The 17,816-nt window shown below is 39.7% G+C and overlaps 1 protein-coding gene across 9 annotated transcripts in view; it reads right to left on the reverse strand.

Moving 5' to 3' along the window:
* The window catches only part of PTPRM (protein tyrosine phosphatase receptor type M), a 974,793-nt gene that overhangs the window by 196,088 nt on the left and 760,889 nt on the right, over window positions 1-17,816 (reverse strand). For all 9 annotated transcript variants that reach the window (XM_082259726.1, XM_082259728.1, XM_082259725.1 and 6 more), the window contains 2 exons: window positions 7,455-7,606; window positions 3,203-3,277 (listed from right to left, as the gene is read on the reverse strand). In XM_082259726.1, the coding sequence (XP_082115852.1) occupies window positions 3,203-3,277; window positions 7,455-7,606 (227 nt within the window). The remainder of the gene's footprint in view (window positions 1-3,202; window positions 3,278-7,454; window positions 7,607-17,816) is intronic.

The raw sequence follows: 17,816 nt of genomic DNA on the forward strand, positions 1-17,816 counted from the left end.
AATAGTAACGCAATCCTTATAACCAACGGATAACGTAGTGGAAAATCCTCAGTAGTTCTAGGATCTCAAACCCTTTTTTTTATCAGATGTGTGTTTGAAAAAAAAATTACTGTAACCCATAGCAGTTGAGCTTTTCAATTGGTTTTTGTTAACTTCAAGCAGGCTTTGTATTACCATGCAAGTCTAATGCAATGCGAAGCTTGCTTGACTCGGGTCAGAAGGAGGTCAATAGCAGCTTAAATGCACCTATCGATGAATTCTGAATGATCTTAGAGGTGTCGAAAACTGATGTTGAACTGATTTAATTGACAAGCCCAAAACCTGTTGACAAAGGTCCTTATAGTCTGTGTACAGATTAAAAAATGAACTAAGGATACTGATAGAAGTTTTCTTCTTAGCATACTTTCATATTAAGATCTCTTTTGTGTTGTGTAGCTGGTAATACAGTATGCAAACATGTTTCTTGGCAGTAAAGCTTTACACAGCATCTGCACCAGGGCTAAAAGTAATCCTGATATACAGTATAAGGCACAGCTGCTCATACATGTGTACTTGGTGAGCTTTGCTGAGCTGTATCATTCATATATCAGCAGGCAAAAATGCAGATTCAGCAATGTTTTGGAGATCCAATTAGAAATGTATAAGAATGTTTGTATTAAACCAATGCTGAATGAAAGTGATAATGGGTAATCCCCATCAATATTCACATACAGCTACAAATATTGTAAAACTTTCTGCAGAGAATGGTGAATGAAAGCGGGTGAGAGAATAAGTAGCACAATTCATACCTATCTTGTTGGTAAAGGTTGCTACAAAAAAATCAGTGTTGCCATAAGGAATGTAGTGAGATATTAAAAATGGTTGTATTTTGTAAGAATGTACCTAATTCCTTGCTGTTTAACAGCTTCCATAACCATTCCTGTAGCTAGGATAACTTGCTTTGAAGTCTGTGCATCTGCCTGGCAATGCTTTAAGCTTTACTGACTGGAAAATGCCATACATTCCAGCAGCCTGCAAAATTCCTGCAGTGATATAGGGAAAGTAATGGCTCTGAGGATTCAAGTTCAGTTATAGTAAAGACAGCAGTGACAAAGAAACTTGAAAGAATTGCTATCTCTGCTATGAAGCTGAGGAAGACACGTTAGTCAAATATCAGCCACTTCACAGTTACCTTGCTCGCATGTGACTTGGCTCTAGTTAATTGGTGCTTCTGGGTTATTCGCTGCTTCTCTTCTCCCACTCATATAAGAATACTGAAAGTACTGAACAGTACAGATGCATGTCTTTTACAGCAGTATACCTAATGCCAAGTCAAACATAGCCTCTTGCTGGTATGAAATCTGCTAAACTCAAGGTTTCCTGGGAGGACTTTGACATCACCAGAACTCAATGCATCTGTTGACATGGGCAGGAAGCAGCCAAATTCCCCAGACCTCCTAATGGTTTCTTTGTAACAGAAAACCTAAAAGCTAATGGGAATTGATGGGGAAAAACTTGCAGTACTGCACAACAATACTGTTTGATGAACCCCCTTTTAGACTGCTTTGTTTCCTTTATAAATCTCACAGAGTTCCATTTTTATTTGCTCAAAACTAAGAACAGTTTCTGTATGTGGAAAAGTGATGGCAGCCCAGTTCAAAATCAACATAACTAAAGCATTATCTTTGATGTTGCAATTTGGTAAGCAGCCTACCCCTGTTCTGACATTGGTTTACCTGAAGCTCAACTTCATCAAAAACATTGTTTTTTTTAGGTTTTGGACAGAGAGGGGTAGGGTTAGAACCCCTCTCGTGTTCTTATTTTTGTTTATGCCTCCTTTTGGGTGTTTTCTCCTTATTTCCTTCCTTCCCAGGATCAGGGTGTCACCGGGGCAGGCAGTGAAAGATTGTTATAGAGACAGATAGGCTGATTTACTAAGGAATGAGTCAAGATTCACTTCAATAAACTAATCATATGTTACCCAAATTCCTGCATTTTTATTTAATCTGCACATCGTTGGATAACAAATTAAACTTTTTTTAATGAATATTTTAATCCACATTAGTACATCAGCCACAGAGTTTTAAAGGCATAGAGATTCTTCTTCTTTTTTTCCCTATCTTCTTTGTACTGGGGAGTTTCTTTTACTTGGGTAACAGTGACAGGACAAGAAGAAAAATCTCCTCAACAGGGGCACCAACAGAAATTAAAACCTTACTGTAGGTAAACCATTTGACACCTTATATATAACTAAAAAAAAAAAGTTGCTTTCTCTGGTCTCTCCCACAGTATATGGATCTACCCCATGGAAGAGAGACTGAATATGAAGGCATCTAGGGAAGGAAAGCCCAGGTTATGCTTACCATTGACAACACTAATGGCACTTTTCCACTGCAAGTACCGGCTCGGCTCTACTCGGCCCTGCTTGGCCCGGTTTGCTTTTCCACTGCTGGTACCACATGGTACGGTGTTGGAACGGTTCGGTACGGTACAGTATGGTTTGCTTTTCCACTAAAGTAGTACTAAAGTTAAGTGGGTGGGATGTGGGTGGGATAACAACGATTCTCTGACAGTGGCTAGTAGTGACTGCATGCAAAGGATTGTGGGATATGGTACCGGGTATGGTACCTCTTGGAACCACAATCGAGGTGGTACTGTTTTTGAGAGCCGTACCATTCGGTTCCATGCAGTGGAAAAGCGCCGCCGTACCGTACCATACTGAACTGTTCCTACACCTTACCATGCGGTACCAGCAGTGGAAAAGCACAAAAGCGAGCCGAACCATTCGGTTCCATGCAGTGGAAAAGCGCTAAAACTGTTTACATTATAGATACCTCCTGAAGCACCTTGAAGAAAGTGTGCTGACTCGTCGTCAACTGATGTCGGTTGTACTTGTTTTCTTTACTGTTTTGAACTTGTATGTTATTTCATAATTTGACTTAAATGTTTTTGTTGCTGCCTACTTCTTTTATTGTTAGCTCATTGCAAATTCTAAAGAATCTTTATGGGTGAAAAAAAAAAAAAAGTTTTGGCTATAGCAGGGGCTCATCTTAAATTGTATGACAATAAATTACCACTCCAAACCTGCCACATAATCCGCCATGGCTTAATCTACCATCAATGTCAGCAAATTATTTTCATGAGGCAAGATGCTCTTTAGCTTTCTGCACACATACTGGAAAATAGAATATTAAGTAGAACATTATTTCTATATCCTGCTTACCTGGGTAGTATGAGTTGGGCACGGTTGTACTTAGAGTGTTTGTTTTCATTGTGAATGAAGATGGTGATGACACAGCTACAAAGAGAGAACAAGAATTATGCAATCTACTAAGCATCTGGCATATTAACATTACTGCAGCACAATGGTGTGAATGGCCCCTTGGAGTACATATACAACACCAACAAACGGCATTGTTATTCATTGTTTATTGCACCTCAATGCAAATATATAATGTGCTGCAGCATATACACAATATAGTGCACCACACTGTACTGTATGTCCTAAACACCAGAGCAGGACTCTATTAAATACATTGACAGTCCATTCAAAATAAATAGACTGTCTAGCGCAAAAACAGCATGTTTACTAAGGAAAGCTGGCTGTGACTCCTTGCAGATTCACAGCTCGGCTTCCCACTGGCATTGCACAAGTCACACTGCACTTTGTAAAAATAGACCCGCAGACTTCTGGGACTTGTGATGTGTCCCAGAAAGTTGCAGGCAGAAAGGGGGGAACCTCTGCTCTGATCACCTAGTTTTAACAGATACCCACTCCCCCAAAAGATCAGCAACTACAAAAACTGTAGCTGCTGACTTTTAATAATCATCTCCCCAGGGATCCAGCACTGTTCTTACCCAAGCCAGTTCCTTCACTGGCCTTCAGCCCCCAGCGCCAAATTTGTAACTGTGGGCAGCTGGCTGTGACTCCTTGTGGCTTCACAGCTGACTGCTCACTTCGCATGCACAAGCAGCTCTGCACTTTGTGAATAATCCTACAGTCCTCTGGGACCTGTGATGTGTCCCAGAAGGCTGCAGGTGGCAATGGGGGGGGGGGGGAGAACCTCAAAAGTGGGAGCGGGTACCTGTCAAAACCAGATACCCAACAAAATCTGCCAAATATATCAGAGGAGGGGAGAGGAGGAGGAAGAGCTGAACTTCCTCTTTTGGGTGATGTTCCACTTTACCATGTGTTATCTTCATAAGTACCCAGTATACAGTGCATTTAAATTCAAACTGCTGATTGGACAATGATGGAGTAGCAGCAGAATAATGGGGTTATCCCTGTAGTCTCTCCTTCTATCACTGTCAGAGACTCAAATTTAATGTAAATATTCGCCAGCACACCAAGGATCTTTGATTTCGTCCAAACGTTTTTTTTATTAAAGAAAGATCACATCACAAAACAATGTATCCAGTTGACGTAATTTACCTGCTTTCAGACCACCCCATGCATATATACTGCAGCAGGGTGGCCCTTCAGCGCAAAATCACGTACTTGTACATCTTTTTTTTTTTTCACCCCTGATGTTAACCCCTTCCCCACCAGTGTCATTAGTAAAGTGACAGTGCATTTTTTTTAGCGCTGATCACTGTATTGGTGGCACTGGTCCCCAAAAAGTGTCACTTAGGGGTAGATTTACTAAATCCGGAGAGTGCAAAATCTGGTGCAGCTGTGCATGGTAGCCAATGAGCTTCTAACTCAATTAAACTTCAACAATAAAACCTGGAAGCTGATTGGTTTCTATGCAAAGCTGCACCAGATTTTTACTTTTTTTTTTATTGGGTACATTTTATAGCACAAAGAAAAAAAATTGCTTTATTTTAAATTTGTCAATCTTTTTCTGTTTATAGAGTAAAGTATAATTAGGGGGGACCAGCGGTATGGATTTATTCACAGAGACTTCTATGTTGCAAAATAGGAAGCAGCCACCAACCAACCCCTAAGAGTTAGGGGTCAAGTATTAAAAAAGGGGGGAGTAGTTGGAATCGGCGCTACCTAATAAATATATAGTAAAAAACAGTGGTATGTCCAGACCATAGGGTGTCACTTAGAAAATATGTGCAAAATAAAGTGCCAGTGCAAAGGTGTATATAATCAAAGAATAAAACCGTGCAGGTAAAAATTATTATAGAATAGTGTAGCGCAGTCTGATGTTACAATAAATAACAATCTTTGGTAAAAATCACTTAAAAGCCAAAAATTGTTAAAAAATCATTTGATAAAAAAAATGGATAAAAAAAAATAAAAAGAGACAGTTCATAAAGGGGAAAAAATAGACGGTAAAAAACACAGTCCACTAGTGATCCGGTGAAAAGACAACAAGTGTGACTTCAGTGCTCATGAGATTCCCATCACCAGGCATTATCTGCCCCTCACCTCCAGAACTCGACCCCACAGGGTTTTAAAAGCATGAACAATCTCCATGATACTCAGACAGCAAGTATTATTCCAATATATCAGGACCACAGCCTCCAGCACTTGTCCGCACAGATATCATATATTGCAGAGGGTACAGCTTCCAAATCCGTCCCAAAACATATGGATAAAAAGGAAAAATCTAGTGCTCTCTGTTGCAACAATAACACTTTATTTCTTTATTTGCTCAAAAGTAATGCACTTACATTGTATCCCACAGTGACAAGCATAGCAATTGCAGAGCGTGCAGCGTGCTGGATGGTGCCTGGTTCCTGAATTGTTTGACAGCCGTAGGACCGTGTGACCAATCCCCCGTACGCGTTACGTCATGTGGGCGTAGACTTCTTCAGCGGGTAAAAATTATGTCTGGATAATTTAAAAGACCACAAAGTGCTGGTGAAAGTATTTAATGTGAAGTGACAGAATATAATAATAATAGTATAAAACTGCAACTGTGCTCAGAAAATAGGTGAAAGTGATTGTGGTAAAGCTTCAAGTGCTTGTATTCCAGTACAAGTCTCCACTAGAGGTTGCACTCACCCTTCAGCGGAGGTACCAATAGTGGCTGTAGGGATATCCACAGGGGGGTTAGTGACAAACTCCCAGATTTGACTCCTAGCAATCCCCATGGATAAGCTGATCCCATAGTTTGTAGTTGGGTCTTCGCCCCCCAAGGTTTAACAGTCCTTGTTAAGTCCTGTTTCTTGCAGCCTCCAGCCAAACTCACAGCTCTCCAAGACAGGTGCATACATCAACAAGGTGGTGGTGAGGAGGAGTTGATGTATGCACCTGCTAGTTTGTCACTAACCCCCCTGTGGATATCCCTACAGCCACTATTGGTACCTCCGCTGAAGGGTGAGTGCGACCTCTAGTGGAGACTTGGAATACAAGCACTTGAAGCTTTACCACAATCACTCTAACCTATTTTCTGAGCACAGTTGCTTTTGAGCTATTTTATTCAACCATTTTAATCATCAATTATTGGTTTTATACTATTATTATTATATTCTGTCACTTCACATTAAATACTTTCACCAGCAGTTTGTGGTCTTTTAAATTATCCAGACATAAATTTTACCTGCACGGTTTTATTCTTTGACTATATACACCTTTGCACTGGCACTTTATTTTGCACATGTTTTCTAAGTGACACACTATGGTCTGGACATACCACTGTTTTTTACTTTTTCTGTTTATAGCTCTAAAATAAAAAGCGCAGAAGTGATCAAATACCACTCCAAGAAAGCTCAGTTTGTGGGAAAAAAAGGACATCAATTTTATTTGGGTACAGTGTCGCATGACCGTGCAATTGTCAGTTAAAATAACACAGTGCCATATGGCAAAAAAATGGCCTCGTCATTAAGGGGGGTAAACCTTCCGGAGCTGAAGTGGTTAAGAGCTCATTCCAGGAACGTGTGTAATGGGAACATGGAATGTAGACTCAAATTTGAGATGTAGGTTTGTATGCTAGAAAATATATGTACTATTTTTTTAATAAATGCATAAATGAATTAAATGGTATTTTAAAATACCTGCCTGGAGTCCCAGTTTAAGGTATTGTCAGCGTTCCTGGAAATCCCTTTAATGCTGTTATTCTCAGGGAACCAATAAGCTCAAAAAGCTCAACCCACACAATGGGCTTAGGAGCCTGGAGACTATAACTAACATGCCGATTTCCTTAATGCTTAAAAAAAACACAACTCCAAGCTATTCTTAAATGAGGAAAATGGAAATTATTCACAGTGTATAATAGAAAAAGTACATCATGCTCCCAGCTATACTCTGAGCTTTGACAGCAAAGACAGGCAAACTTGTTATGATTATTAAGAGAAAGCCCTTGATGCATCAGTGGCTGCTCATTACAATACGCAATGTGATTTAAGGCACAGCACGGGAGGCACTGATTTTCCATAAGTGACTACTTTGTCCATTAAATTGATTGGTTAATGAGATGGAAAAGTCTTAAAAGTCACTCTTATTCACTTCAGTTGCTTCCTCCTCCATGCATTAGTAAAAAATAAAACCCAGAGCTGGAGCAAAATCATTTTGAACTTACATCTACCGTTTAGATTGTGCGTGTCCATGAAAGAGAAAGCTTCATCACAGTTGGTGCCTTGCTCCGTGTAGCTTTTATCCATTGAATTCACCATCACTGTCATCTCCTGGCGGGTGTTGCTCAGGGTCTCTTTCCGCTTCTTTGCCAGTTTCCTGGAAAACAATAGGCACGAAAAACAATAAATCACTACTGCTACATGACATTACACACACCGCTACATGATTATAGTACATCCTGTACTGGCCGACTACCTTTTTTAGTTAATGCTTTTCACAAGGCTGAGTTAATACATTTACCCATCGGAGCAGAAAAAAATTCACTTGCACTTAACGTGCTCCATGAAAAAAAAGAGCACCTGTCCAGGTTTTGACGGCAGAAGAATGTATGGGTTAATTTATACTTGCATATTTTATTCTGAGAAAAGCTTTTATTACAGCCGAACGCCAAGATTTTTATGACGTTGAGGCTGCTTGGGGTCTGTAGTGTTCCCCTTTATTAAAGTGTTGGTATACCGGTCTGTGAAAACATCTAATTAAACCAATCTCATTTTGATCCGATTTATTAAGGGCAGTGAAAAGATCTGGGGTCTAAGAGACCCCAGATGTATCAGTAAAGGGGACCAGTTACTGCCCATGCTATCACAAGGGATGTTGTTCATCCCTTGTGATAGCAATAAAAGTGATAGATTTTTTTTTTTAAAAAGACAGTGTAAAAAAAAAAAAATTTTAAATAAAAAGGTGATCACATGCATAGGTCGCACACACATAAATAAATGGTGTTTGTACATCCCTTGTGATAGTAATAAAGTTAATCCAAAATAAAAGTTTAAAAAAAAGTTTGTATAAAATAAATAATAAAAATAAAAAATATAAATTCAAAGCGCCTCTGTCCCACCGTGCTTACATGCAAATGTGAATGCATACGTTACTCCTGCACGCATAAGTAAACTGTGCCTGCACCACACGTGTGAGGTGTCATCGCGAACCTCAGAGCGAAAGCAATAATTCTAGCACTAGACCTCCTCTGTAACTTTAAACTGGTAACCTTTTAAACCTATGGAAATTAGTTTGCTGCCAATCCACAGGCTTGCACAATTTTAAAGCGTGACTGTTAGGTATCTATTTAATTGGCATAACATCATCTTTTTTAGTTTACCAAATAATTGGGTATTAGATTGTGTTTTTGTGCATTAAAAAAAAAAATATTGTTTGAAAAAAATGCTGTGCAAACACTGTGTGACATAAAAAATTGCAACACCCACTATTTTATTCCCTAGGACCTCTGTTTAAAAATATATATAATGTTTGGGGTTCTAGGTACTTTTCTAGCAAAACAATGCTAAACTTTACATGTAGGAGAGGAAAGTCAGAACTGGCCCTGTAGGCAGGTGGTTAATCAGTATTGCAGAAAATGGGGAAGCTTTCATCTTCACTGATATCCCAGGCAGGTGATATATGGTATTTGCTGCTCGACAAGGTTCTATAACCACTTGCCAACTTACACATATATATATATATATATATATATATATATATATACACACACATGCAGCACGTTGCTGTTTGCAAGTGGTTTACCGGGTAAGCTATTAGCCATAACCCCCATATTTTTTTTTCAACCAGCAACTGGCTTTCTCAAGAAAGTGGTCCGAGTAGCGAATTAGCCGCTGAATTGCTTTCAGAAGCAGCGGAAGGGGAGCGCATGCCGCTGTTTCCCAGGCTTACCGTTTTTTCCAGCTCGCTCGAAAAATGATCCAATAGGTCACGCAGCTGGCCATAGAGGTTACCAGAGACCAGATCATCTCTGGCCACCTCCATGATTTTGGAGGACCAGAGAGACGTCATGAGGTCAAATATCAAAACATTTTAAGGTAGAGGAGATATTTGGGGTCTTATTGACCCCAGATCTCTCCATAAAGAGGACTTGTCATCTCTTATTTCTATTAAAGGAATGTTTACATTCCTTGTAATAGGAATAAAAGTGATTTAAAAATAATTAAAGGAACAGTATAAAATGAAATAAATAAGAAAAAAAATGAAAGTGCTTGTGCGCAGAAGTGAAAGCATACGTAAGTCCCAAGCGTATATGTAAACGGTGTTCACCGTTTCACCATAAACATTTGAGAGCAATAATTCTAGCAATAGACCTCCTAACTCTATACAGGTAACCTGTAAAAAAAAAAAAAATAAGTGTCGCCTATCGAGATTTTTAAGGCATCGCCGTTTTTCGTCATGCCACGTGCGTGTAATTTTAAAGTGTGACATGTTAGATATCATTGTCTTTTATATTTCGCCAAGAAATTTGGTTATGTATTCTGTTTTTTTGCAATAAAATGTATTAAAGTGTATTTTTTCACAAAAAATTTAATTTGAAAAACAGTTGCGCAATTATCGTGTGACATAAAATATTGCAACAATTGCCATTTTATTCTCTAGGGTCTCTGCTAAAAAGAAAAAAAATATATAATGTTTAAGGGTTCTAAGTAATTTTCCAGCAAAAAATACTGATTTAAACTTGTAAACAAAAAGTGCCAGAAAAAGCTTGATCGGCAAGCGGATAAGGACAAATAGGCTGCAAAATAACTGAGAGATACACTTTATTGAGCTCAAATAAACTTAATTGCCAGATAATGGTATTTGGGATAAAAAAATGACTCTCTTTCACTGTTCATATTCTGTACCCATACAGAGCTACTAGACCTGAGTGAATATTCCTAACTGTTTAAGGACCATGGCTTAAGATTAAGGTGGTCTATTTATAAAACATATAATGGAACAATGTCACAAGCTGCATGGATTTTCCCCATATTTTCTATGGCACAGGTGTAAAACTCAAGGCCCTCCAGGCCACTTAATGTGGCCCTTGCACCTCTCCTGTGCTGCTGCAACTCCCTCATCTCTGCCCCCACCTTGTCTCAGCAGATGGCAGCAGAGAGGACAGAACTCCTCTGCTAGATCCTGTGCTTCCCCCTGCAGCTGCAGAGAGGACCACTCCCCCCCCCCCCCCAACTCAGCAGTTGGCAGCAGAGAGGACACAACTCCTCCTAGAGATCCTGCACCTCTCTGTACAGTTGCAGCACCCCCTCTTCTCCGCCTCCACTGGTCTCGGCATTCAGCAGACTCCGGCAGCAGACTCCGGCAGCTGACTCCGGCAGCTGACTCCAACCCTCCTCCGGACCCTACAGTTGCTGCTTTCCAGCTCTGCCTCCAGCTTCTTCCCAGCAGCAGCACATGGTAAAGGGGATGCACTGTGATGTAAGGGAGGGTGGGGGCTCTTGACTTCTGATAGTGGTAGGCTACAGATAGAACCGGCCCTCTGAGGGCGACCATAATGCTAATGCGGCCCGTGATAAAATTGAGTTTGACACCCCTGTTCTATGGCTTCCTGGGATTGTCAGCACCCTAGTGGCCAAAATATGGTATTTTGTCTTATTGGAGTAGTTCAGAAAAATGTACCACGTTTTGGCCACTAGATAGAGCTCACAATCAAAGGAAGTTTTAAAGAAAGTACAGGGAAACTTCATGCAGCCTTGACCAATGCTTGTGACTTTTGTACAAGTAATGTTTTATAAAACTTGTAGCAAAAGAAATAATAACTGTGGTGTTCGTAACAGAAGTGAGGGTGCCCCATTGTACTGAACAGAGTAATGAATAATGTGATGTAACAATAAATCATAAAGTATACATAAAATATTAGAACCAATATGATAATAAACAGATGGTTTTAATAATAGCACCAAACATTATTAGATCAGCAACGTTTTGGATATTAACCACTCTACAACCGCTCACAGTAATACTACTGCGGCAGAGTGGTTCGTTATCGTCCAGCGACGTACTATTAACGTCGTTGGACACTCCCCCTTCTGGGCGGCGCTTGCGCGCCGCCGGAGGCTCGCTCCCGCTGTTTTCATTCACAGCGGGAGTCGGGCCAGGGGAGGAGCAGCGGCGATCGCCGCTGCTCTTACCCGATCGTCGGGGATCGAGTCTGGAGATCCGCCCGCTGTGTGTAAACACAGCGGGCGGATCTCCATAGTGACAGGGAGTGACAGATCGGACTGTTCAGCATAGCTGGACATCCGATCTGTCCATGACTCACACAGTCACCTCCCCCCCACACGTCAGTAAGCACCAGGCATACATTAACCCCTCCCTCTCCAAACCAATCAAAATACGCTTATTGCGATTTTTTTTACCAAACATATGTAGCATAAAACAAATTGGCCAAAAATTTTTAAAAAAATTGGTTTTTACATCTTTTTTGGGGGGAATTTCATATAAAAAAAATGTTAAAAATATTGTTATTTTTTCAAAATAAACGCTCTTTTTTTGTTTATAGCGCAAAAAGTAAAAATCGCACAGGTGATCAAATACCACCAAAAGAAAGCTCTGTTTGTGGGAAAAAAAGGACGTAAATTTCGTTTGGGTACGGCGTCGCACGACCGCGCAATAGTCAGTTGAAGTCGCACAGCGCAGAATCGCAAAAAGTGGCCTGGACGGAAGACAGCAAAATCCTCCGGTGGTAAAGTGGTTAAACTAGAGGAAAACTGTACAGTGCTTTAGGGGAACAGGATCTGTGTTCAAAATATAATCTAAAGAGGCAGAAAATGGAAAAATACACATAAACAGAAAGAATATTAAGTAAATAACATGTGGCAAATGTTTCTGGAGCTTTCCTTGTTCCAGCAGATCGCTTAACAACAGACAGAAAAGGTCTGCGGTAAGATACAGTTATATGTATTATTATAGCTCTGTGGCTATTGCATCAAATAACAGTGGATAAAGAACAGGTGTTCACCTTATTACTTGGGAAAAAATAGACTATTCAGAGCAGTGTGGAGGAATGCAAAAGCCCGCTAATTTAGGGAAGAAACATATCAATGGGGGATTCCTGTAAAACATTTAGCGTGTGATTACGGCAATAACATTGTTTCAATTGTAACTAGGTGCTTATTTTTACCATAGTATGTCATATTTTATTAAAGCTAAAATTTGGCATTGAACGCAATTATTTAATTAGCACAAAAAGACTCTACTCCGGTACAATTAAGTTCAGCAACAGCATTTGTTGAAATGACTTCTGTCACTCTCTGCGATGCAATGCTGGGTAATGAATAGCAGGTCCCTGTGGCCGGGAGGGGGCCAGGGTAAGTCTGTTGTTTATTCAAAGACACCAGCAGAAGTTAATAGACAGTTATAAACTAATTGAGTGTGTCTGTAGTGATATCTTCCCATTCATCTAGCTCATTCTATTTAGCTTTGCTAAGCTTCCATATGGCGCTGAATCCTGCTGCTTGAAACAGTCACATGAAGAACAATGAAGTAAGATAACATGTAGCACCAGGGAGCAAAGAGTTTAACTGTTCTTTTAAGCTCCCTTTGACAATACTGATTTTAACTTCTCTCTGGCACGATGTAACAGTCTGAAAATTTGTTGAAACCCGGAAAAAAAAAAAGACTAAAACTTTTCTACAGTTAGTACTTTGTACTAAGAAATGCTAATGGCTTGTTTACAGTAACTAGTTGATGACAATTTAGACACCATGATTTCTGTGTGTTACAAATGAGGTGACTGTCCACAAGAAGTTAAAGGTACATATAAACCTTAACTGAATGATATTTAGTTTGCTAAAGCACGCGTCATATACAATTTACATTTTTTTAAAGAAATATTGTTATAATTTTTTTAATCATTGTCGCCTACCAGTAATGGCTGCAATAGACCAATACTGATGGCTTCTCACAAAATCTTTGCAGCTACTTAATATCTAAATACATAAGATGACCACATGGCATGTCTCAGTGGGATTCCTGATGTTGACAACAGTAGACCTTGTTGGTGTAATATGTATTGAAAAGGCAGTGGCCTCTATTGGAAGCCCGTATGATAGGTCAGTGGTTCTCAATTCCGGTCCTCGGGACCCACTAACAGGCCAGATTTTAAGTATTACCTTGGGGGATGCAGACTAGAATACTGCAATCACTGAGCAGCAAATTAGATCACCTGTGATGTAATTTAGTTATCTTGCAAACCTGGCCTGTTGGTGGGTCCCGAGGACCGGAGTTGGGAACCACTGTGATAGGTGATGACACAGGAGCACAACTGGTAGACTGGGACAGAGTGTTGTCACCCTGCAACAAGGACACGGACCTTCATGGTTGGATCACCAGATATTATTTGAAAGAAATCCAAAGATTTAAAGCTTTAGTTCTCCTCTATGCAGGCCATGAATACTATTCCATAATTTTAAACTAGTCTTATTTAAATAATATCCATGTACTCTCCTCCCATACATGTAGGTCTTTTGTAAACAGTGAAGCTCGCCCTAAAAACTTCAGATTTTTTTCCTAAGCTCCATCTTGTCCTTATTTCTAGAATGGTCCAGCCATTAAGACAATGGTACAGCCATTAAGTATCTTCTAGTGATACAGAAATGAGCGCCTTCCTTCTGAGGAGTGCAGTGCGATCTCTTGTCACTGCAGATAAACCTCAGCAGCTTCAGTGCTTTCTCTCCCATCGCAACCGATAGACTCATCTACTCTAATATGCATTCGTGGGGCGCAAAAGTAGGACAGTGCTCCTCCTCCCTGTACTATCGAGCGGCGCTCATCCTAACAGTTAGTCTGTCCTAGACAAAAAGGACAGTATGACAGAAAAATATTTGAAGTGTTTGGGGCAGACTTAATTCTGATGACAAAAGGCCTACGGGTATGGGAGAAGCATAAATAAATATTTTAGCAATTGAATTAGTTCTAAATTATGGAATAGTATTCATAAACTACATAGAGTATTTTTAAAGGTGAACTAACCCTTTCAAAAAACTGAAAATTACTTTTTAAATTACATTACCATGTTAAAGCTTTGCATTTAGTTATAAGTTTTGAATGGCTCAATAGCAAGAGTTAAAAAAATATTGCTTATGTAGTTTCAGTTGGTTAGTTGTCTTTCACTAGTAGTTTTATTTTAGTTTTTCACATGGAAATGTAGAGCTACACATTTGTGTCCTGTATAATGCCTCCATTGTGTTTACAAAAGGATTCTACCTGGCCAGTTTTAATGTTTGATTATTCTTTTGTTATTATTTGCTCTATACCTTTACCGCCATGATTAACACAATAGGGAATTTTGTCATCACAGAATGAAATTGCTTTATCATAAAAACGGGCTACAGAACTTCTCATTCAAATGCAAAACATGCCAGATGTTGTAAACAAGAAATTGCATAGAACGCTAAACAATTACACTACACATAAAGGGGAGCTGTGTGCCAAGAGATTCTACCATCATGGTTAAAACAACAAAGATGAGGAACATCCAAAAGAATGTAGATTGAATGTGATTTTCATTTTCTAAGATTAATGAAAAGCGTGGCCCTATATTATGGATTTCTTTTGTCCACAGACCACTAGAGGGATATGGCCTGAAACATGGCTGGATGCCAGAAATGGCAGCAACAAAGAGAATTGAGAGTTCACCATCCTTGTTGTTATTCTCATACAGTGACTATAATCAGATGTTTAACTATAATTTTTAGTATACCATGCTAAAATTATTTAAAGGCATAAAGACATCTTCACTGCTAATACATGTATTCTACAACAATACAATGCACACTACCACATATGTATTGTGTGACCATGGCACACAGAAAACAATATCACTTGTTCACACCATACATGTGCAGTGGTTTGCATAAAAAAGTAGATTAATCGGCACTACGATGTGAACAAACGCTATATCTCACAACATTATCTGATCAATGTATGTCAGAATCTCTTTGAACACACAGTCCACACAGAAAAGCACATGGGAGTCGACAACTCTACCAGGAGGTCCCTTTTTTCGTACCTCAAATCTTAAGCCCCGTACACACGAGTCGAAATTTGGCCGGGAATTTTCGTCCGAAGACCGATCTGCCGATTTTCGGCTTGTTAGTATGATGCTTCCGACAACCGACTCCGACTTTTCGGCCGAAAAAATTCTGGTGTGCAGGCTATAAAATTTTTGTCCTCCGTAAAAATACGTCTGATTTTCGTGCAGTCAGTACAGATTTCGACAGGGAAAAATCTTATGAGCAAGACTGGGCATGCTCAGAGAAGAAAGAACACAAAGAAAGCAAACCAACACATGACATCACTTCTGAAGTAGAATTCTGTCGGTCGACAAAATTCCAGTGCAGTCTAGAGCACATTCCAACCAACAAAACACAACTCTGGACAAATGACAGACGACCGGTCGGCGGAAATTCATTGCATGTGTACTAGGCTTTAGACTTCAACAGCAACAACATGAACGACCTGATTCTGGTTCCTGAAAGGGTACTGAGCCACACCACTGGAAGCTGCCACAAGTCAATCATTGATGATGTTTTTCACTCTAAATAACTTTGTCCCATACCCTGATATCTGAGAACACTAGCCAAGTTGAAAACAGCTGACTGCCACTTACAACCCAAGTCAGCCTTGCCTAGTGATATACTCTTGCTCAGTGTTCTGGCCACCCATGCCTCAAGCAGGCAAGGTCAGCTGTTCTTGACCTGACAACTTAGAAGCTACTCAATCCACCCCAAGTGATTAATTGCCCACACACCCTAAATAGCACTGAGGAGCATCAGGCATTGTCATGATCCAATGCAAAGTATCAACAGTCAGGTCCCCAAAGTCACCCAAGGTGGCGCCAGTGGTGTCCCAACAACCAATAGTAAACTTCAGGGGAAATGAACTAGAAACTATTAAAACATCAATACAAGAAAAGTCATTGACATTCAGTACCATAGCATGTATCATTTACATGTGTGACATTTATTTTATTTAGAATTATAAGCAAACTGTACTGTTGTCTGGATAAAACCACATGCAGTCGATCAATACTGTGTTTTAGGAAACTGATAACCCACTGGTTTATTAGAATTATATAGTATTGACATCCTTGAACCTGCAGACCTGCAACATTCAAAACTCATCATTATAGGAAAGCTGGATTGATGTTATTATATAAAAGCATAAAGTGGAAATTTTCCAGAGAATCACAAATTAAATAATCACACTACTTGTTTTACATGTTTACCCATTAATACACTAATACACATGCACCGTTATCTACAAGGGTGAAAAGCACGGATATCCAACGGCACTAGTGTTGGAAAATATTAATCAGCACTGACCTTGCTATGCATCATTGTTGTCTATATTTTATTTACAGCTGTTTTCAGCTTTATTCAGGAAGAGGTAAACTTCACCTAGACCTCAAACTCCAGGATAAGCAGCACTCTACACTTTCTTCATTATTGTCCTCATAAGTGTTTTGTATATGATCTGTCTTAAAAACAGAGGTCATTGAGGCAGAAGGGGGTTAATAAATAGGTTCATAAGGAATAAGTTAGTCTTGTCTGTTGCTCACTCTCCATAGCACAAGCTGTGTGGCAACCCACTGACTTACGTGACTCTTGCAGAAGACTTCATTAGTCAATGCCAACTTCAATCTGCTTCAGTTATGTTACTTCTGGACCCCAGAGGAAAAGGAGCTCTCTGTGGTGAATGCAAGCTACACTAAAGATAAACTGGCTCATTTTACAACACATCAGGCCAGCACGTCCTTACTCTCAACAGCATCCCAAAACACAGGAAAATCTATAAATGCTATTAACCTTGCCAAAGTATTAAATGAAAGAGATGTATGTGCAGGCAGGATCTCCTTCAGCAATGGCAGTGTAACTCTTGTTATGCATCATTTACATAAGACAAACATATCATGGAAAGACATAATCGCATTGTATAACCACATGGCTATTTAAAGCTCTTTTTATGTCATCTGATGCATTCTAGAGATTAGTTCTCTTCTCCTGGTAGGGTACAGTTTGGTACACCTGACCAAATTTGCTGGAAGGTAGGACTCCAATCTCATGTAGTGTGCCTATGCTTGTAACAGTTTACTCAATGGGCCTGTTATTTGCTCTGCCCATTGCAGTTACTCCTTACAGGAAGCAATGAGGAGAAGATGTTCATAGATGTGGAGGTGGGATAGCAAAGATACAAAAGGTGTGATAATAAAAATATAATCTAACCGCCTAACATTTACTTGGTAAAAAAAAAACATTGTGTAAACATAGCATTTAGTGTTTCCATATTGCCAAAAATCTAATTGCCCTATGCTGGAATAGATTAGTAAAGGACATACTTCTCATCACAAGCCTTCTCAAGCAGACTTGTAGGTTTAAAAAGATTATCTGGGCATGTCTTTTATATGATGGAGTGCACCCGGCAGAGTGATCTGATGCCTATTCGGCTGTGAAGTCATGTTTAGACACACTGCACAAATGCTATAAAGGAAACTGAAGGTAAGCCTATGAAAATAGAAGTTAAT

Source organism: Pelophylax lessonae, assembly GCF_965119305.1.
Source record: "Pelophylax lessonae genome assembly, chromosome: 5".
Classification (NCBI taxonomy): domain Eukaryota; kingdom Metazoa; phylum Chordata; class Amphibia; order Anura; family Ranidae; genus Pelophylax; species Pelophylax lessonae.